The 19,595-nt window shown below is 58.1% G+C and overlaps 7 protein-coding genes across 7 annotated transcripts; 2 read left to right on the top strand and 5 right to left on the bottom strand.

Annotated features, from left to right (window-relative positions):
• Positions 1-95: 95 nt before the first annotated feature.
• Positions 96-931, bottom strand: ACA1_034540 (ribosomal protein S13p/S18e, putative; the record flags this gene model as incomplete). The annotated part of the gene is made up of 3 exons (XM_004349681.1): positions 96-399; positions 468-628; positions 908-931. The coding sequence occupies 3 exons, from the start codon at positions 929-931 to the stop codon at positions 96-98; spliced, it is 489 nt and encodes a 162-aa protein (XP_004349731.1).
• A 409-nt stretch (positions 932-1,340) lies between these two features.
• ACA1_034530 (uncharacterized protein) lies at positions 1,341-2,604 on the bottom strand (the record flags this gene model as incomplete). Its single annotated transcript, XM_004349680.1, has 7 exons — positions 1,341-1,522; positions 1,595-1,707; positions 1,794-1,843; positions 1,903-2,037; positions 2,136-2,193; positions 2,278-2,452; positions 2,565-2,604. The coding sequence occupies 7 exons, from the start codon at positions 2,602-2,604 to the stop codon at positions 1,341-1,343; spliced, it is 753 nt and encodes a 250-aa protein (XP_004349730.1).
• Positions 2,605-2,911: 307 nt separating this feature from the next.
• Positions 2,912-5,824, bottom strand: ACA1_034520 (Gprotein-coupled receptor, putative; the record flags this gene model as incomplete). The annotated part of the gene is made up of 14 exons (XM_004349679.1): positions 2,912-3,007; positions 3,085-3,138; positions 3,234-3,343; positions 3,431-3,504; positions 3,578-3,684; positions 3,759-3,820; positions 3,915-4,004; positions 4,087-4,254; positions 4,351-4,452; positions 4,533-4,679; positions 4,801-4,962; positions 5,094-5,245; positions 5,397-5,500; positions 5,663-5,824. The coding sequence occupies 14 exons, from the start codon at positions 5,822-5,824 to the stop codon at positions 2,912-2,914; spliced, it is 1,590 nt and encodes a 529-aa protein (XP_004349729.1).
• Positions 5,825-6,541: 717 nt separating this feature from the next.
• Positions 6,542-7,337, bottom strand: ACA1_034510 (Rho family, small GTP binding protein Rac3, putative; the record flags this gene model as incomplete). Its single annotated transcript, XM_004349678.1, has 4 exons — positions 6,542-6,633; positions 6,696-6,967; positions 7,040-7,160; positions 7,241-7,337. The coding sequence occupies 4 exons, from the start codon at positions 7,335-7,337 to the stop codon at positions 6,542-6,544; spliced, it is 582 nt and encodes a 193-aa protein (XP_004349728.1).
• A 1,047-nt stretch (positions 7,338-8,384) lies between these two features.
• On the top strand, positions 8,385-9,202 carry ACA1_034500 (uncharacterized protein; the record flags this gene model as incomplete). Its single annotated transcript, XM_004349676.1, has 4 exons — positions 8,385-8,643; positions 8,724-8,800; positions 8,833-8,968; positions 9,075-9,202. 4 exons carry the CDS (start codon positions 8,385-8,387, stop codon positions 9,200-9,202), a joined length of 600 nt encoding a protein of 199 aa, XP_004349726.1.
• Positions 9,203-9,398: 196 nt separating this feature from the next.
• Positions 9,399-10,170, top strand: ACA1_034490 (uncharacterized protein; the record flags this gene model as incomplete). Its single annotated transcript, XM_004349675.1, has 3 exons — positions 9,399-9,687; positions 9,768-9,897; positions 10,056-10,170. 3 exons carry the CDS (start codon positions 9,399-9,401, stop codon positions 10,168-10,170), a joined length of 534 nt encoding a protein of 177 aa, XP_004349725.1.
• A 407-nt stretch (positions 10,171-10,577) lies between these two features.
• ACA1_034480 (Multisensor hybrid histidine kinase, putative) lies at positions 10,578-18,283 on the bottom strand (the record flags this gene model as incomplete). Its single annotated transcript, XM_004349674.1, is given in 29 exon segments — positions 10,578-10,584; positions 10,608-10,729; positions 10,818-11,051; positions 11,134-11,380; positions 11,453-11,827; positions 11,956-12,108; positions 12,216-12,324; positions 12,403-12,583; positions 12,675-12,865; positions 12,987-13,115; positions 13,213-13,394; positions 13,447-13,488; positions 13,505-13,637; positions 13,770-13,902; positions 13,986-14,305; positions 14,390-14,510; positions 14,607-15,073; positions 15,169-15,240; positions 15,343-15,474; positions 15,568-15,752; positions 15,803-16,104; positions 16,194-16,278; positions 16,371-16,652; positions 16,827-16,964; positions 17,068-17,160; positions 17,237-17,486; positions 17,599-17,659; positions 17,722-17,821; positions 17,922-18,283. 29 exon segments carry the CDS (start codon positions 18,281-18,283, stop codon positions 10,578-10,580), a joined length of 5,208 nt encoding a protein of 1,735 aa, XP_004349724.1.
• Positions 18,284-19,595: the final 1,312 nt, after the last annotated feature.

The raw sequence follows: 19,595 nt of genomic DNA, 5'->3' as shown, positions 1-19,595 counted from the left end.
GCCGGTGCCAGAAAGGTAAAGGGCAAGAGTTGGGGATTGATGTAAAGAGAGCTTTGTATTTGAAGCGTAGCAGAACAATGTACCAGATGTGCAATTTACCTGTTCTCCCTCTTCTTGGACACACCCATGGTGCGGCCCTTGCGGCCGGTGGTCTTGGTGTGCTGACCGCGCACACGGAGACCCCAGAAGTGACGCAGACCACGGTGGCACCTCATCCTCTTGAGACGCTCGAAGTCCTCACGGAGCTTCTGGTCGAGAATGTTGGAGTAGGCCTGAGTGTACTTGCCGTCCTTGATGTCCTTCTTCCTGTTAAGGAACCAATCGGGGATCTTGAACTGACGGGGGTGCTGGATGATGTTGACGATCTTGTCGACCTCATCGTTGGACAGCTCGCCGGCCCTGTGATTATCGCAAATGGTGAGAAGCAGCTCGAATGGAATTGAAAAACGAAGGAGTGGAATGCAAACCTCTTGTTCAGGTCAACGTCGGCCTTCTTGCACACAACGTTGGCGAAACGGCGACCAACACCCTTGATGGCGGTCAGGGCGAAGACGATCTTCTGCTTACCGTCGATGTTCGTGTTGAGCACACGGAGAATGTGCTGGAAATCATCCTGCTGCACCAAAGCCTGCAATCGTTCGATAAATGAAGATGGATTCAGATTAGGATACCGTCCTTTTGTTCGCAAGGGTCTCTAGCTACCAGCACACGACGCACAACCAACAGAATCAGACATTCGGGAAGGGATCTAGCGAACCATCTTTGTTGGGGGGCTGCTGCGATGCGGACGCGAGAGAGAGAAAGAAAGGAAGAAAAATAGAGACCCGGAAAAATCCTTTGGTGACCTATCGATCACGCCGGGATAATTCCCGGCAAAGAAAAATTCGTGCCCCTGCCTGTGCAGAACACTGGCGCACGGGATGTGCACCATCCTGCCTACAATCGTGCAAGACTTTCGACTTCAGTAGCATTGACCACCCTTCAAGAAGCCAAGGCACAGTTCTACTAACTTAGCAGTAACCTCCGCTCTTCACCCACAGCTGCACACTCCCGCTTCCTGTTGGTGAGGCGAAACAGGGTTTCAGTTGCTGAAGCCTTTGAGAGGAAGCTTATCTCTGATGTGACGATATCCGCCAGAGACACGGCGCAAGAGGGCTGTGATTGTAATGTGACTACCCTGGAAGCACATCGCGCGTGCCATCCTCGGCCGAGCCTTCCAATGAGTCCATCGAGTCCATCGACAGCGCTGACACCCTCAGTGGGCGTAGGAAACTCAGAGGACCAAAACGTGTAAATAGGACGCGAAGAAGACAACATGCGAAGGGAAGCGGTAATGACGTTCAGTCGTGTTTACTGGCGGCAGACGTGGTTGTCCGGTTTGCGGTCGATTGCTTAGGGCCGGTCCGACCACCACCACCAACGGGCGGCTGCGTGAGGCTGAAAAGTCGGTCGAAGGGCGCGAAGAGGTTGGGCCGCTTGCCGCGGTAGTAGCCCACCAGCGTGAACACCACCAAAAATAGCCCTGTCGTGCGACCGAACAGTCAGGGTACTGCTGTCGACAGGCCAGGTGCCAAGCGCTGGTGGACGGGCGTACCGAGAGACAGCTCAGAGGTCCAACGAGGGAGTAGGAGCGAGGAGCCCAGGGTGATGGTGGGGCGCTGCGTGAGCCACACCGCACAACCGCCGAGGAACGACAGCTTCACCGCCCTGTGCGGTGCGGAGAGCGGGTGCGCGGCGTGAGTACAAAACCAGTCCTCACGCAGCACACATGCAAGGCTGGGTGCGTGGCGTACAGGCGACAATCAAACGAATCGGGCCGATTCCCAAACCACACCTGCTCAGCCTGTGCGCGAGTTAATGATTACAACGAAGTCAACGGCACAAGAAGAGGCGAGAAGGTACGTAGTCGAGAATGGGAAAGGCGCAAGTGGAAATGGTGGCGGCAAAGACGGGCGCGGTGAAGGAGTCGGGGAAGCGTCGAGCGGCCAAGTCGAAGCCCCACCATATCGAGCGAGCCCACACCACTCCGCTCGCCACCTGCAGCACAAACTGGTGACCGCCTCACACGACACAGGAGCGCACTCAGTCAAATGAGAACGATCATGCTTCACGCGTGTGCGCAGGTAGCGGCGTACGGCAACTGGAGGCAGGTCCATGAAGGACGAGAGCAAAGGGAAGTGAAAGATGAGGAACCTGCACGACGGCGATGAAGTGAGCCTCATGGAACGAAATGGAAGGAAGGAAGGACAAAGAGAATGGAGGTGAAGGTGCACCAACCAGGCGATGAGGGCAATGGGAAAGTCGTGACTGGAGGAGACCCATGCCGGCGGCTCGGCCAGGAAGAGGAGGCACACGAGGGTGTAGCCGCTGTAGGCCAGCATGAAAGTGGAGAGCGCACTGTAGAGGGAGGACTGCGACCGCAGATACCGCAACGACTTGCGACTATTGCATACTGCACTCAGACCCACGCATGCATTGTGATTAACGATTAGCGTTGCGGTAGGTGCCGGTCAAGTGCGTGCCTTCAATTAGCCAGAATATATCGAAGATGAAGTCAGGAGCACCAGCAATGACCCAGTGCAAAGCATTGCTCACCACCTCCATGTGCCTCCAACCAAAAGTGGTGCCTGCGAGTGTTGGCCTTCTGTTGACGTTCGTCTTCTGCTTGGCTTCGGGGGCCTGCGCAAAAAGGCTAGGGCGCTGCCCGGAATCGAACCGGGGCCTCCTGCACCCGAAGCAGGAATTTTACCACTTAACTACAGCGCCTAGCTCTATCATTTGTGCCCTCCGAATGAGTTGTGCACAGACGTCATCAACCCCTCTCAGTTTGTTGGGCGAGGTGAGGCGAACAGAAGCGAGAATCGTGATAATCGGTTTATGGATACAAAGCGTGCGGCTGCTAAGGTGTTGCCTACATGATGCTGTCCTCTGCAGACTCTGCAGACTTGCGTGAAGTGGATTGAGCTGTGCTGTTCGTCTGTGTTCGTGAAACGCTACCGTCCAACACCTGCGCAGCACGGTCAAAAGGTGATGGGTGAGTGTTGAACGGCTACAAGAGAATAGGGCGATCGTAATAAAACGAACCAGCATAGGAGTTCGCCAGTTCTGTATCAAGTCGACCCAGAACCAGAATGTTTCCTGGAGAACGAATCCATCACGTATGAGACGATTTGGGATTTTTTTTTGATCGAGGCCAGAGCTCATCACTACCAAGTGCCGTGGGGGGAGCGAACCTTGGTGAATGCAAGGACCATGAAGATGATGATGCCGTGGCTGCCCACGGCCATGGCTTGGATGAGCCACATCCCGCGGTTCATTCCACCTGAAAACGGACACTCTTCACCTGTGTATCGCCAGGCAAATCAGCAATCACCACGTCAGTCCACTGGCCTCGTTCATCGGCAAAAGGCGCCTGCAATGATGGAAGCACCTGAGAGTGCGCTGCACTGAATCTGGCTGGCGAAGGCTTCTTTGTAGTCGTCCTGTCTCGTTTCGTTGACCAGCCTGGTGGAACCGTCGCATGCGTTACATGTCTAGACAATCGAAACCTGCGGTTGAGTGGGAGACGCTTGGGTACCTATAGATGCAGAAGTAGAGATAGACGGCCCAGTAGAGCACCACCAGGAAGCCCAATCGGATAATCTGCTCCGTCTTGATCGATGATTGCTTGAACTTGGCCTTCACCTGGAATAGACGCGCGCAGGTGCATCAGCGCTGCTTGAAACACACCGCACAATTCATTGTAAGACTCAATGTACCCTGATGATCTTGACCAAACTGATGCCGACCAAGATCGTTCCGATCAACAGGTTGAGCAGAACTGGCCATTAAAAAGGGTGTGAGAGTCGAGGTCGTGAGGTGCTGGAAGAGCACCATCATGCGTGCATAGGAGAGAGAGAGAGAGAGAGAGTACCCCCAGCTATAGAAGGCGGCCCAGTCGTAGGGAGACGCCATCCAGCAGTTGTGATTGGCCGTCACTCCGCCAAATGCCCGACCCGCCAGGCCTGACCCACAGGTCCGCACTCCCAAGCATCAGCAGCGGAGCTTGAAAGAGGCTACTGGGGGGGGGGGCGAAAGAGGGCGCACCGATGATGACGCACACGGTGGGAACGCCCCAGTTGAGGATGTGTTGGAAGTAGTAGATCTTTTTCACCAGCTCCCTCTTCATGCCGAGCACGAGCAGCTCGAAGATGTTGAAGGTGAGCGTGAGCCACCAGAAGCTCCCCGCCACTGCGAAGAACACCAGAATCATCGCTGCAGCGTCGACCATCAAAAACAAACCAATTGGTCATTGTGAGTTCAACTCCAGCAAAACCAATTCACCAAGCACCATAAACCACAAAGGCGCACCTTGGAGGATGCAGACAACGCCCTGTCCGTCGTTGTCGCCGGCGTTGTCCCACGTCATCATCACGGAAGGGTCGTCCCACGTACACGTCAACTTCCTCGGCCCTGTTGCGCGCGTGCGGGTGTGCACCGGGGTGAGGACGGGTCGGTCCATCAGGGAAAGGCGGAGGTGAATGGGGTCGTACCGCCAATCAGGATGGAGAGGAGAATGGAGCCGGCGTTCATGAACGAGCACAGGGCAAGCCAGAAGGGCACGAAGGCCGGGAACTTGCGCTTGCGCGGGTTGAGCACCCACGTGATGCACATGAACAGCGCCAGGATGAACGACAGTGCTGCACGATGGGACGCCCACACAGTGATCAGTTCAGCACTTGATGCCGGCCGGCCGAAAGGGGGCGGTCGCAAGTGGGACGATATAATGGGGGAGAAGAGAGAGAAAGAGGGGAGCCGAACCGGAGAAGGTGATCATGAGACCGTTGGCCGTGTCCCAGTCCTCCGACGTGAACATGGTCGACGGACACGTCAGCACGCACAGCGTCGACGGGTCGTTGGGGTCGGCCCCGTCGGTCGTGAACTCTGTCGGATACGGACAGTCCGCCTGCGAGTACGCCACCGCTGTGTGCGTCCGCCCGCCCCACCAGCCATCAGCCGCCAGCAGCCGCCGCCAGCCACCAGCCACCACGCCATTCACAGCGTCAGAGATCGTCGATACGGTCGGTTCGTGGGCGGTTCGGTGCCGAGCGTACAGACGTCGGCGGAGGCGTTGTTGCAGTTGGTGGCGGGGTAGAGAGGGCCGCCGGTGAGCGGGTTGGTGGCGTTGCAGTCGGGCGCCTTGGACTCGAGGCCTGCGGCGGCCAGGAACGCGCCGCACTCGGCCACAGTCTCCTCGCACACGCTCCTGCACGGCGCTTGGTCTGGTGGACCAGGCCCACCACCGTCGCCAAGCACACAAAAAGGTGGTCAACACATCTTCCGGGGAGAAACCGGAAAAAATGATGAGGCGCCGATGCGACGAACAGGTGAGGCCGGTGGTGGTGTCGAAGTGGCACGAGACGAAGTTGCCCATGCACACCAGGCGCAGGGCGGCATTGCGGCACGCCGGCGGCACGTAGACGCCGAACAGCTTGGTCAGCTCGCTCGCCGCCCTGTCGGCCTGTGGTGCCCCACAGTAACATTCCGCCAATCGCATTCACCAAGCGCAGGTGTGAGTGCCGGTCATCTAATACGCCGGAGACAACGGCACCAGGCAGGGAACATGGGACGGGGGTGGTGAAGAGGGATTGGGGGGGGGGGGCAAAAGGCCAACATAACGTACGTCGTCATAGGACTGGCCGGGGAGGAGGAGCACGTTGGGCCAGGTCACCACGGCGTCGCACTTGTGTTGCGTGAGTGGCGCGCCGTCGAATGGGACGCACGACTGGCCGTGCGCCGCCACCAGCACCGCCCACACCACCAAGGCCACACCCCACCCCGTCATGGTCGTAAAGCGTCCTGGCGGAAAAGAACGAAAGACCGTGCGGGTGGGCAAGGAGAAGGCCAGAAGCGCAAAGAAAGGGGGCAAAGAAAGACCAGAAGGAGCGAAGGATGACATCCGGTGGGTGTGGTACCTCTTGTGTGCATTGGAGGAGTGGCCGCGCTGTAGTGAGATGGTCGTTGTCGTTTTCCACACGAGGAGGAGGCAATTAATGATGTTCCGACCTCGACTATTCGAAGAAGGCAAGGCCGAACTACCCGCGTTGTCGCAAAAGGGAAGGACAGCAAGCAAACTTTCTTGTTCTTGCCCGACGGCACGAAGACAACGGAGAAGAGGAAGATGGAGGCTACGGAATGTATTGCGAGAAGTAATAAAACATTTTCATGTACAGAGGAGGGCTCCGAGTGCGGGATAGAAGAACACGCAAACGGCCAATGCAGAAGCACACAACGCCGAATGAACCGAATCCATCACGAACCTCTCGAAGGCGCAGGCGATTCGTGGAGATGCGTGAACGTGGCGGTGTTGCATCGAATTCCATTTTCCTCTTCTTCGGTCTTCCTTTTTGCTCGGGCTCGGCTCGTTCGTGGGTGATGATGGTGCTTGATTTAAAGAGGGGGGATGAGAGTTGAGGATGGTGAGGTTGGGAGGGAGTGTGTTTGACGTCGTTGATCGGATGGCTCCATCGTAGGGTTCATTCGAGAAGAGTCGCAGTAGTATTTAGAACAGAGAGCAGCCACCCTTAGCCTTCTTCCTCTTGGAGAAGAGGACGGACTTGACGGCATCGTCGAAGACCGTCTTGAGGTTCTCACCTGGAATTGAAACGGTTAGAATGGGCCTTTGGGGGGGGGAGATGATCTGATGTTTCACGTACCGGTGAAGGCAGAGCACTCGATGAACTTGACGGCCTTGAGCTTCCTGGCGAGCTCCTCGCCCTCCTCGTGCGTGACGGGGCGCTGGCCCTGACCCTTGAGCTTCTCGAGGGTGGAGTTGTCGTTCCTGAGATCGAGCTTGGTGCCAACGACGATGAGGGGCACGTTGGGGCAGAAGTGGTTGACCTCGGGGAACCACTTGGAGGTGACGTTCTCGAACGATACGGGGTTCACCACCGAGAAGCAGACCAAGAACACGTTGGCATTGGCATAGCTGCGATGATGGGAAGGATTACTTGGGGATGCCAAAATGAAGAGCTACTCAAAGAAGGGTGATGGGACATACCTGAGGGGGCGCAGACGATCGTACTCCTCCTGACCGGCAGTATCCCAAAGACCAAGCTCGATGGTCTCCTCACCAGCAGTCAAATTCACAACATAATTGTCGAACACGGTGGGCACATACTCTGTAGAGAAGTAAAAGGGGGCGCATTAGCATCGTGCTCTTACGTTGTAACGATAAATTAACATCAAAATTAGGGGGTACCTTCGGGGAAGCGGTTGTTGGCATACGAGATGAGAAGGCACGTCTTACCGACCGCACCGTCGCCAACGACGACCAGCTTGATGGACTTGGTGGCCATTATTATTATGATTCCTTTCTTACGGGGCTTCTTCTACAAGTGACTTCCTCCTGATCCGATCTGGGCTTGGCTCTCCGCTTGCAGCCCGGCTCCTCTTTGGTGTCCGTCGGTGGTCGCGAGAAATCGAATGTGTCGACCGACGCCAAGCCGCGAAATTTAATTCTTGCCGTTGCTGTGCGTCGGCTATGCCCTGATTTTTCCCGGTTTGGGGCTAATACCCCCTTTTTCGGCCAACGCTGAACGGACACGCACCTTGTGCGGCGAAAGTGTGGTCTGTTCGCCTAAAGCGACCGCACCTGTCGTTTCCTTGTGGCTGTTTCGCTCGCTCGAACTTAGCTCCACACCCTTCACGGGAGCATCTTTCGTTGGCGATTCGTTCGGGTCTTCTCCAGCAGGTGCCCGTCTTCTTGACCCTTTGCAGCTTTCGCAGATCATTTATTCGCAGTTTTTTTATTTTTTTGTATTTTTGTATTTTGTATTTTTATATTTTGAAGATGGAAAAGAAGAGAAAAAGAGATGAGGCTGCTGCAGCTTGTACACAGGCACATGCAAGCGTCCGCGCAGAGGTGGGTCAGCATGCCTTATCCCATTTCTCGCTTAGGGCGCTCCTCGATTGCGAGGATCTGCGCAAATCGTTCTGCATGCGATTACGCCAACACGGCTGGACCATAATTGAGCTTGATGACGGTGCCAGTAGAGGTGCAGAGGTAGTGCGGCAGGCCAGTGAAGCGGCCGAACGGTTCTTCCTGCAAGCCACCCAAGAGCAGAAGGAGGCAGCCCGCCTGCTCTTCAGCGAGGGACCATGCAGCACCGGCAAAGGGCTCGTGGGCTACAACAACCCCACCCCTGCCAAGGAGGTCTATCGCCTTCGTCGCGGGTCCGCCCAGCCATGGCCCGCCTTCGGTACACGTCGTGTGTTCATGTGTGGTGTGTGCGGTGGAGGCAGTGGTAGAGTGAGGCTTGGCTCATGGTGTTGTAGAGGACGACACCTTCAGGGTACTGGTGGAGGAGTCGTTCACGCTATTGGAGAGCTTGGTCTACAGCGCGATGCGTTGGGTTGGCGAAGACCTGGCCTCGTCGGCCGATGAATCACCCGACCATCTTCTCGAACGCTACTGTCACCGCCCCTCCCATGATCGAAGTGACCAACCACCAGAGAGCAGCACTACTGATGGTGACGGCACTACAACTGGGGCGGATCGAGGCCACAGTGCCCCACTGCGATTCGACACCTCACCGTTCGACCTCTTCTACTACAAGAATACAGAAGCGTCGCGCCACGTAGTGAATTGCCATCGGCATGTTGGTACAGCCGCCATCCACTTCCCTGAGACGCTTGCCCTCCTGCACAGCACACAACTGAAGCTCAGCTCTTGGCAGACCCAGGGTTCATGACGGTGGTCCCCTGTGCAGCCACGCCAGGCCTCGAACTTCTGGACGCGGCAACGATGGAGTGGATCAGCGTACGTAGAGCGCTCGCCCTCATCGGCAACAGACCCATCTCACTTCACTTCACCTCATCACGCCCGCGCCCCCAACCATGCAGGTCGAACGTACGGGGCGTCCGCACAAGGACGTGGCCCTGTTCTGCGGCCAGAGCCTGCAGACAGTCTCTGAAGGGGTCTACCCTGGTACAGCGTGCGCCCACCTCGTGGCTCTCGCACGCAGCCCTCTCATATCTCCATGTGCGTCGGTGGTGCATCATCCAGGAATTGTGCATTGCGTGGGTAGGAGCAGGCGACCGCGGCTGTCACTCGTCTACGAACTTCGCCCAGCCGTACACGATTGAGCAGCTGCGCACGGGTGTGTGGGATGGGGTCGCCAAGCCCCCCCCCCCGCTTGCCACGTCATCTTTTGTTACATAGGCATCGACGACAACGCGGGGCATTTCCCTTTTTCTTTTGTGGTTGTGTGGAGGAGTTGTACAACGTACCACGACACCATGAGCGAGTTTGAACTGCTCATCGTGCCAACAGAAGAAGAAGGGGCGGAGGAGCAGGGGCACTCCCGGGAAGATGCCTCGCTACGAGGGGCGGAGGTAGTGCGCGTCAAGTTGAAGAAATGGAGTTGGTTGCGCCCCGGCTTCCCCAAGACCGTGCCGCCCCTCCTGCGCGACCGCGTCCCGGCTGCCCAGTTCGCCATCACCGTGAAGTGCCTCAACCTCATCCTCCGCGCGCTGTTCACGCTTCGCGTTGCCGGGTGGCTTGCCCTGCTCGGGGCGCTGGGCTCCGTGCTGACCACGGCCCTCGCCGTGTGGAAGATCAAAGGCGGGTGGGGCTTCTTGAACCTCGGCCTCATCTTCTTCTTCATCACCCTCGCCACCATCTGCTTCCTCGCCCGGAGACTGCACGTACGTTGCGTTGTCTGCATGGCGACAACGACAACGGTTGCAACTTTCATCTTCTTATGCTGCTACGATGGGCAAAACAGGTGAAGCGAATGGTGAAGGAGTACCTGGAGCGGGTCAACCCGCGCTACAGCCCGCTCGGGCTGCACTTGCGTTTGGAGAAGCGATTCCTGCGACGATGGGTGCTCGTCATCACCGTCCAAACTCACGACCGTACGCTGCCAGACCTCATCATTCACCCTTGTTGTACGTGTACGCCCACAACGCGAGCTCTCACTCTCTTTGTATGTGATGCACACGATCAGCCCACCAACAACTGGCGGCGCCGCTGCCAGGCCTGTTCTTGCCGCACTTCGATGGCTCAAGCCTAGCAAGCGCACCGCAGCACCTGCAGCCGCAGCGCGTGGGCTTCAATCCGGAGTCCATCCACACCGACCAAGCGCTGCCGGCGGCCGATTCGAGCAACCACGGAGCTGTAGCCCTTGATTACCTGTAGATACTATCACCCCACCAAGCACATTCACCACCATCACACCGCGTTCGCGCACACAGCTTCTCAGAACAACACACAAAGCGGCGATGAATGGATGGATGATGAAGCTGATGTGTTGTAATCACATAAAAAGGATACGGCACGGTGGATTCCCGGGTGGTCGCCCACCCCAGTACTAACACCGCCTGGCGCAGCTTAACTTCGCTGTTCGGATGGGAAGCGGTGCTTTCTGCGCAGTATGGCCGTATCCGTCCGTCAATAGTGCTACGTGCGACGGACGTTCGTGCGTTTTGGTTCTTATGTGTCATCGTTGACCGAGGAGTATGGTGAAGGGAGCAGACACATCTATATTCTCTTGGCAAATCGGGCAGGAATGGCATGATCAAGCTCAACAACACTGTCATGGCCTGGATGGTGGGCGGGGGGATACGAGTTGATGGATGGTGGCGGAGAGGGCGGCGAACTGGACGGGCTTGGTGAGGTGGATGTCGTCACCGCCTCCCGGCTCCGCTCCACGTCCTCCTCCGACCCGTATCCCGACAGCGCGATCCCCTGCTCGACAAATATGTGCCTTGTCATCAACACCAGCAGTGTGTCGTGTGTGTCGTGTGTCGTGTGTCGTGTGTGTCGTGTGTCGTACCGGGAGGTGGTAAGTGGCCTTGAGGGCGGCCATGAGCTCGAGGCCCGACCCGTCGGGCAGCCCGATGTCGCTCACCACGACGTCCACCTGGCCCTCGTCGCTGGCCTTCTCCTCGGCCGCCACGCGCAGCGCGTCGGCCACCGACGAGGCCACGACGACTGCGAAGCCCAGCTTCTGGCGCAGGAGACGCGACATGATCATGAGCGTGCTCTTGTTGTCCTCCACCAGCAACACCTGGCGCGCCGCGCCACCGATTCGGTCAGCTCCAAAGAACAAAGATCGGACCGTACGGTGCTACGTAGGGAACCCTAAGTACCTTGAGTGGCCCGGTTCGTGGTGGTGGCGGCAGCGCTTGAGAGGCCGTCGCCACAGTCAAGGCCGGCGTGTGAGGGCCGGGCATGGCCGGGGCCGGGGCGGGTGGGTGTTGGTGCGGCGGCTGCATGTCGAGGGCGGCGATGGCCGTGGCCGGCGCGTCGGTTGGCAGGTGCACCGCAAACGTGGCGCCCTTGTTCTTGCCCTCGCTCGACGCCGTCAACTCTCCCCGATGCATCTCCACGAACGATCTGTCGCACCACGACACGCTCTCAGTTTAGCAGGGGACGCACTATTATGGGACGAAGGAAGGCGTGGTATACCGGGAGATGGCGAGGCCGAGGCCGAGGCCGCCGAAGCGCACGGTGATGGAGGCGTCGCCCTGCTCGAAGGCCCGGAACAGGTGCGGGATGACGTGGCTCTCGATGCCGATGCCCGTATCGATGATCTCCACCCGCAGCATCTCCACCCGCTCCATCGCCTGCGGAGGCGGCTGTAGCGATGACGGGCTCTCGCCGGGCGGCGGTGACTGGTCCTCCGCCGGGTCCTCGCGGTCGGCAGCCTGCCCTGACTGCTCGAGGTCTGGTGCCGCGACTGGACGGTCGAGGACGTAGTTGGAGGTGCGGATGGTGATGGCGCCGCCCTCGGGCGTGAACTTGATCGCGTTCTTAACTAAGTTCCACGCCACCTGCTGCAGCCTGTCCCCCCACGCGTGGCACGACACACACCACACACACCACACCACACCACACACCACACAACACACACACGCCATACAAGAGTCAGTTTGCCGTCAATCGGGTTGGGGGGCGAGAGAGCGGCGCACCGAGCGGGGTCGCCGACGAGGCGGTCGTTGGTGGCCTGGAAATCGCGCGTAACGACGAGCTTCTTGGCGCTGATGTCGTGCGCCACGATCTGCACCGTGCGGCTCAAGATCTCGTGCAGCGTTATCGGCCGCAGGTTGAGCTTGAGCTTGTTCCTGCGCCGCCCAGCACCCCAGCCAGTAGTGAGTAGAGGGCTGAAAGAGTCGCCGGATCGAAGGCGGGCGCGCTGCAGGGCTGTGGCGGCGGCGGGGGCGTGGTGTACCGCGAGATCTTGGTGAGATCGAGCAGATCGTCGATGAGCTGCACCTCGAGCATCACCGACTCGTGGATGAGCCGCACGTTGTCCTCCACATCCTGGGGCAGCATCTCGCCTGCCAAGTCCACGTGCGAGACGCTGACGTCAGCAAAAGAAAAAGAAAAAAGGAGACGGCGGCTGCGCGGCTCCGTACCAAGGAGGGCCTCGGAGAGGAGCAATGCGGGAGTGAGCGGCGTGCGCAGCTCGTGCGAGAGGGCGGCGAGGAAGTGGTCCTTGGCCTGGTTGGCGCTGTCGGCCTCGCGATAGAGCCGCGCGTTGTCGATGGCCATCCCCGCGCGTTGCGCTATCTCCGCGCAGACCGCTTTGTCCTTGTCCTGCGTTCGAACGCCCCGTTAGAGAAGCAAACCGTTTTAGCTCCGAATAGAGACCAATTCGAGCGAGGTGGTGAGGGCGGTCGGTCAATACCAGATCGTCGCTGTGAGCGAACGACTCGCGCGCAAACACCCACAAGCCGTAGATGCGGCCGTGGCCCTGCAGCAGGTGCATCACGAAATTCTCCCCTCGGGCCGGCGAAGTCGCGAGGCCGCACTCGATGCCCACCCGCTCGCCGTTGCTCAGCCGCACCACTCGATAGTACCGATCGGCCTCTTCGTCGTCTGTGCGGTGGGTCGGCCGACCGCACAAAACAGAGTTAGAATTGATGGCAAAAACACACACGCACACATACACATACACACACACACACAACACACACAACACGTGTGGGCAAGAAGGTACCACCTAGCGGGTCGTTGCCGAGCTTGTGGAGCTGCCAGAGGTGGGTGGGTGAGTGCGGGGTGGCAATGCGCTCGAGCTGGCCGTTCTCGGCCACCACGTCCACAATACTCCAGTCGGCCACCACCGACCCTGCGCCCGCGCCGGGTCAGTCGCTTAGAAACAACCCAAGAGTGTGCGAACGACGAGACGCGTAGCAGAGCGAGAGGAGGGAAGAAGATGTATATACCCTCCACGATCTTGACCGCCGCTTCCAGCAGCGACGACAGATGAGTCTCCACGCTGGCCGCCAGCAGCTGTCCCACCTGGGACAGGAGCGCCAGGCGGTGCTCGGCCTTCTTTCGAGCGGTGACGTCGATCGTGAAGATGGATACCCCGCCGCCGGCCCCCGGAAACATTCGGCTCTCATACCTGTCGGCATATGCGCGCGCGGGTGGTAGGGTAAGACCACCACCCGTCGCACTGTAGCGCGGCCTTGGCGGCCAAGGTGGAGGCCGGCAAGCGACTGGAGGGGGGCGTACCAGCGGTCGTGGACAGAGTAGTAGAAGTCGAACACGACGTCGACCTTGTCGTTCATGGCCCGTTCCAGGTTGCGGGCCACGACCCCATCTTCAGTATCGACCATGAAGCGCCACACGTTGTGTCCGATCATGTCTGTTGGTGTGGTGAGTGTAGGAACGAAGAAATAAATAAACATTTAGTGACAATTGGTTGCGTCAATTGACGCAACCAACATATGCGTATGTAGAAACTACGTTTTGGTGGCAAGGTGGTTGGGTTGGTTACCTTCTTTCTTGGCGCCGAGCAGGTTAGCGGCGTTGGTGTTTACGAACGAGTATCGCTGTCGCGCATCGAGCGACATGAAGGCGTCCTGAATGGCCGCCAGAATACGCTCCAGCCTCTCCTTGCCTTCATCTACCTGTGTGACAGATGCATGAGCCAACCGCCCCATTGACGTGGTTGCCACTGCAGCAAATAAAATGAATTAACGTGTCCGCGTACCTTAACGCGCAGGGCCAGTTCGGTGCGCGCGGCGTCGTTGCGCATGCGCGACATGTTGAGGTGTGAGGCCACGCGCGACAGCAGCTCGCGCGCTGTGAAGGGCTTGGTCAGGTAGTCGTCGGCGCCCTCGGCCAGACCCTCGGCGCTGGCCTCCTCGCCGGCCCGCGCCGACAGCATGATCACCGGCAGCGTCTGGGTCGCGTCGCGCGACCGAATCTCCTTGAGGAGGCCGAACCCGTCGAGGAAGGGCATCATCACGTCCGTCAGCACCAGGTCCACCCCCTGCGGATTCGACCGCAGCACGCTCGCCGCTTCCAGTCCTGCTCCAGAAGAAATGTATGGACGAGTTCAAGTTAATCATGAATAATGAATTGAATAATAAACGCAAGCGCGGAACAGCGAACCGTTGGAGACGCTGATGACTTCGTATTTGGCGCTGAGCAGGCGCGCGACGTACTCGCGCATGTCGAAGTTGTCGTCGGCCAGCAGAATCCTGGCCTTGGTGCTCTCTCCGCTCGCTCTCCTCTGTTGGTGTTGTTTGATTGATCGTCGCTCATCATCAATCGGCAAGCCAGCTGAGCTGATTGCCGCACATCGGCATGCAGCAGATGGAGGAGGCACCTTTTTCCTTCGGCGCGGCTTCTTCTCGTCTGACGACGGCGCCGATGGCAACGATGACGGTGGTGAGGAGGAGGCCGACAGCACACTGAACGAGGCCGCGGTGCGCTGACGCGGCGACGAGGGCATGTCCGGCGAGCTGCTCGATGTGGGAGACAACGAGCCGGACGAAGTGCCCTTCGCCAGCCCCGAAGCCGATGGCGAAGTGACGACGGCGATCGAGGGCAGCCACCACGACGCGGTCTTCGAGTAGTTGCGCGCGTCGGCCAGCGTGCTCGCATATGCCTCATGGTCGGCGGCGGCGGCCGCTTCAGCGGGCTCGGCGGCGCAGTCCAGGGACTGGACGCCCCGTACGCCCGCGGGAGCCGAAGAAGAGGAGCCGGCCAGCGACAGAGGCCGTGCGAGGTGCACCACCTCCTGGCTGGGCAGGTGATCCGTCCCGAACGGTATGCGCACACGGAATGCGGACCCTGCATGTGCGACGCTCATGTGAGCATGCACCGAACACTCACAGGGGTGGAGGAGAGCAATAGCAATAGCAGTAGTAGTAATAAAGACGCCGTACCGAAGCCGAGCTGGCTGGTGACTTCGACCGTACCGCCGTGCAACCGGACCAGCTCGTACACCAACGCCAGCCCTGCGGACACACAACCATCATTACCACCATGGCGCGGATAAAGCTCGTGACGTAATAAATAAATAAATAAATAATAAAATGGTGATAAGGGAGGGCACGTACCGATGCCGGTGCCCTCGTGCGACCGGCCGCCGGGCGTTTGCACGCGGTGGAAGCGCTTGCCCAGCAGGAGCAGCTCCTCAGCTGGGATGCCGATGCCCGTATCGGCCACCATCAGCTCGGCCTCGTCCTCCCCTGTCGTCGCACCTGGAGACCAAGGGTTTCAGCACCGACACAGCCCTATGAAAAGGAAGGTTAACAGGCAGGCAGTCAGGCAGTCAAGCGTACTTGTCACGGTCTTTACGCTGACCCGGATCTGGCCGTGCATGGTGAACTTGAGCGCGTTGGAGAGCAGGTTGAGCACAATCTTTTCCCACATGTCCTTGTCCACGTACACCGGCTGCTCCAGCTCCTCCTCGCACTCCACCACCAGATCCACATTCGCTCTGCGCTCCCGATCGCATCGCTTAGTGCTTCGCGCCACGGCCAAGGAAAGATTGGTGGTTGGGGGAGGGGAGAGTACCGTTCGGTGGCCGAACGGAAGATGGAGGCGAGGTCCTGCGTCAACCGCCCCAACGACACCGCCTCGAAGTTGGCCCGCGCTCGGCCGTCCTCGAGGCGTGAGAAGTCGAGCAGCGAGTTGACCAGCTTGTAGAGCCGTAGTGCGTTGCGATGGATGAGCGTGAGCTGCTCCTTCTCGACCTGCAGCTCGGCCTGGTCGAGGAGGTCCTCGAGCGGGCCGAGCATGAGGGTGAGCGGTGTGCGGAACTCGTGTGAGATGTTGGAGAAGAACGTCGTCTTGACCCGATCCAACTCCGCGAGCGCCTGCGAAAAAGGAATACGGAACGATCAGGAAGCGGATAATTGTAAGATGCTCCTCGCACGGCGCAGTGTGTGTGTGTGTGTGTGTGTACCTCGGCGCGTTGGCGTTCCTCCTCGCGTGCGGTGGCGTTCATGATGATTGACGACACGTTGTTGGCAAAGAGATTAAAGAATATGCTGTGTTGTTGTGATAGCGCATTGCATGTGAGCAGCTCGGAAGCGTAAAGATATGCCGTCGCAAACATGAAGAAAGAAGGTGAGAGACATACCGATAGTTGTCGTCGAGCTCATGGCGCGGATTGACGCCGGCCACCAGCACGCCCACTACCTTGTCGGAACCCGTGTGCGAGGTCATGGGCAAGACCAAGCACGACCTGGTGCGATCATCGTCGGTGTGCCCCCATGCGCTGCAGGGCGGCACGGCGCTTCCGAACGGGGCGAGGCTCACCAGCTGCGGCTCCTTGCTCTCAATGACATCGTTGAAGATGGGACACCAGACACCGCCCTGCTCTTCCGTGTCGTCGTCGCTCTTGCTGTCCTCACTGTCCTGTCTGTTGTTGACAGTGCGTCAGTGAACGCACAACACAACACAACACAACACAACACAACACAACACAACACAACACAACACAACACAACACAACACAACACAACACAACACAACACAACAACCCACGCTTACACTCAGCCACATGGAGGCGCGCGAGAGGGCAGCCAGTGCTTACGATGATAAGTCGCGGGAGAGCGTGACGAGTTCGGGGCACAGCAGGGAGCCTTTTGTCAAGTCACCGGCAGTCTCGGCCAGCACTGCTCGTCTCCCCTTCGCGTCAAGCGTGTAGATGTTGCTGAATGCAATGTCATACCTGCATTCGCAAAACACAGCACGGTCGGCTTCACAACAACAACAACGCAATAAAATGTAGTCTCATAAAGAAGGAAAATAAGAAAGCTGAACCGTGAGCGTACTTGCCGGTAGTCGTCACGATTTCACCCACGATGCGCACCGCATCCCTCACGCTCCGGGCTTCAGTCCCGCGAGCAGCCAAATCTCGGAGAGTCCTGCACCGAGAGACGGGCACGCGTGTGTTACGTTGATTTCACAACACACAATCACGAGTGCAGTGTGGCGACATACCGGAGCTGCCGCTCGCCGATAACGCGCATGGTGTTCTCAGTGCAGGCGGTGAAGACACCACCGACGGTGTTATCGCTCAAAAACAGCGGAGTGTAGGAGAAGGTGAAGTAGCACTCCTCCAGGTAGCCGTTGCGATCCATCGGGGCGTAGGCGTTCTCTGCCCAGTTGGCCCTCTTTGTTTGCACCACGGCGTCCATCAATTGCATTTGCTCCTCCCAGATGGTAGGCCAGCATTCCTTATATGTGCCGCCTGCAGCCACACAGTGATCAGTCAATAAAACACACAACACACAACTACACCAAAACACAAGAGCAAAAGAGGCTCAAAGACGTGCCCAGGTAGCGTGGGTGCTTGGTGGCACCCATGATGGGTCGGTAGGTGTCGTTGTAGAGCATCCTGTAGTCGCGGCCCCAAAAGATCACCTACGGTGCCAAGGGTGAGCAGCGGGCGCCGTGGAGGAGGGAAGAGTGCAGCAAGGACGTACAAAGGGGAACCGGGAGAAGAGGCAGACCGTGAGGGCGATCTTGAGTGTGTGGGGCCACGACGCAATCGGCCCGAATGGCGTGCACGACCAATCCTTCTCCCTGCTCTCATCGCAAGCGTCTCTTGTTAGCCTTCGTCGTCGCCTCTCTCCCAACAACGCCTGTCGGCGTTTATTACGGTCCATCCCCCATTTTGGCGCACCTGATCAGCGCGCACAGCTCTCCGCCGGCCGTGAGCCATTTCGTGGGCAGATTACTTTGTTCGGCCGTATGGCGTGCGGCCTCGACTTCGCTCAAGGCACCACGGTGCACTGTGGGGGATCCCGCCACCAGGCTCTTTCCGGCTTCTTCGGGCTTGTCGTGGGGCTGGTGCGGTGGTGGCGACGAGCTGGGTCGGTGGTCATCGTCATCGTCGAGGCGATGGATGCGGAGGGCCTGCTGGAGGCAGGCCAGCACGAGGCCCTGCAGCCGCTTGGAGGCGTGGTGCAGGAGGCCGGGCTCGACCAGCGCTTCGGTGAGTTGGTCGAGCGCGTCCATCTCATCGTCGTTCGCCAGGTGCACCATCACCCTCTCCAACACCTCCAGCACGCCCTGTGCCCGTCATGCAGATTCAGAACACGGTGCTCCTCATTCTGATTTGTTTTGTTTTGTTTATCTGCCAAAAAAGAAGAGATGAAGTCGAAAACGAAGCGAGTGTGCTACCTTAAGATGGAGGATGAGGCGATGTGTAGTTGGTACATTGCAGAGCGACAACTCAGCGCGCAAATCCTTCCAAATCTTGGAAAGATGTGCCGCGCTCTCCATGTTGCGATTTGAGATTCTATCTTGCACGGGTCCCGCCCGAGCGGCCTTGGCCTTCTTGCTCTGCCGCTCCTTTCGCCTTTGCTCGTAACGCCGGCGTTCGCGCCAGCTCTTCCCCGCGGGTCTGTCACCGTGCCGTTACATCTGTTGAGGCGCAAACCGGTAGAAAATAGGCCGCCAGGTCCCCGTGGTACCGAGGTCCGGGTGACGGTGTCGCTACCAATGATGACGTCAGCAGGGCTTGTCGGAACACTCCCTAGAAGTTGGGCGTGACCACACATGGCTGTGCATGATCAGCTCCAGCATACAATGTTGAGTGCTAGCTTGTTGCTTTTGACCTTGGGGCCAGTGATGTGCTTGGTCAGGAAATTTGCACATACCACTCCATGTATGTCAACAACATGTGGTATGTGTTGTTGTGCACAAGGGCATGATACTCACTCCACATGGCTCAAACCAGCATCTGACACAAGCTGGTTCCTCCCCTTCCTCTTCCCCCAGCTCAATACCACTATCCTCAAGGATACCCTCTCTGCCCTCACCAAGCTCAACAATGCCCAGGCCCTGAAATCCTACCAGGATCTTGTTTCTCTCTTCAATAGGCCACTCCAGATCAGCTCACTGGTGACCTGTTCAGCTGGGTTTATTGGTGCAGACATGCTCAGTCTGACCTTCTCCCAACCTGGAGCCATTGGATTGGCTGGAAAATCTGAACCTACCTTGTTAGTGCTCCTCAGAACAACCTCAAAATGCACCTTGAACTTGTGGTCATTTGATATGAGAGGTCCAGTCATTTTGAAAGGTGATTTTGTTTGTGAGTTTAACCTCATATAACATGGTTTTGACAACACAAAAAATGGTGAAAAGCAAGACAAAATGGAGAGCATCTTGAATGGCAGATATCTTTACCATCATAAGGAGAGATATGATGCTGTAACTGGGCCATCAGTCAAGGTCTGGAATGACCCATTTCTATCATGTACATGTTTTGGTACACTTACTTTATCACATACATGTACACAATGACTACACACGTTTTTTTCGGTGCTTTCCTGAACAGCTGCACACAGAAACC

The sequence above is a fragment of the Acanthamoeba castellanii genome (assembly GCF_000313135.1).
Source record: "Acanthamoeba castellanii str. Neff unplaced genomic scaffold scf7180000084563, whole genome shotgun sequence".
Classification (NCBI taxonomy): domain Eukaryota; phylum Discosea; order Longamoebia; family Acanthamoebidae; genus Acanthamoeba; species Acanthamoeba castellanii.
This window is presented reverse-complemented; position numbering and strand designations above follow the sequence as displayed.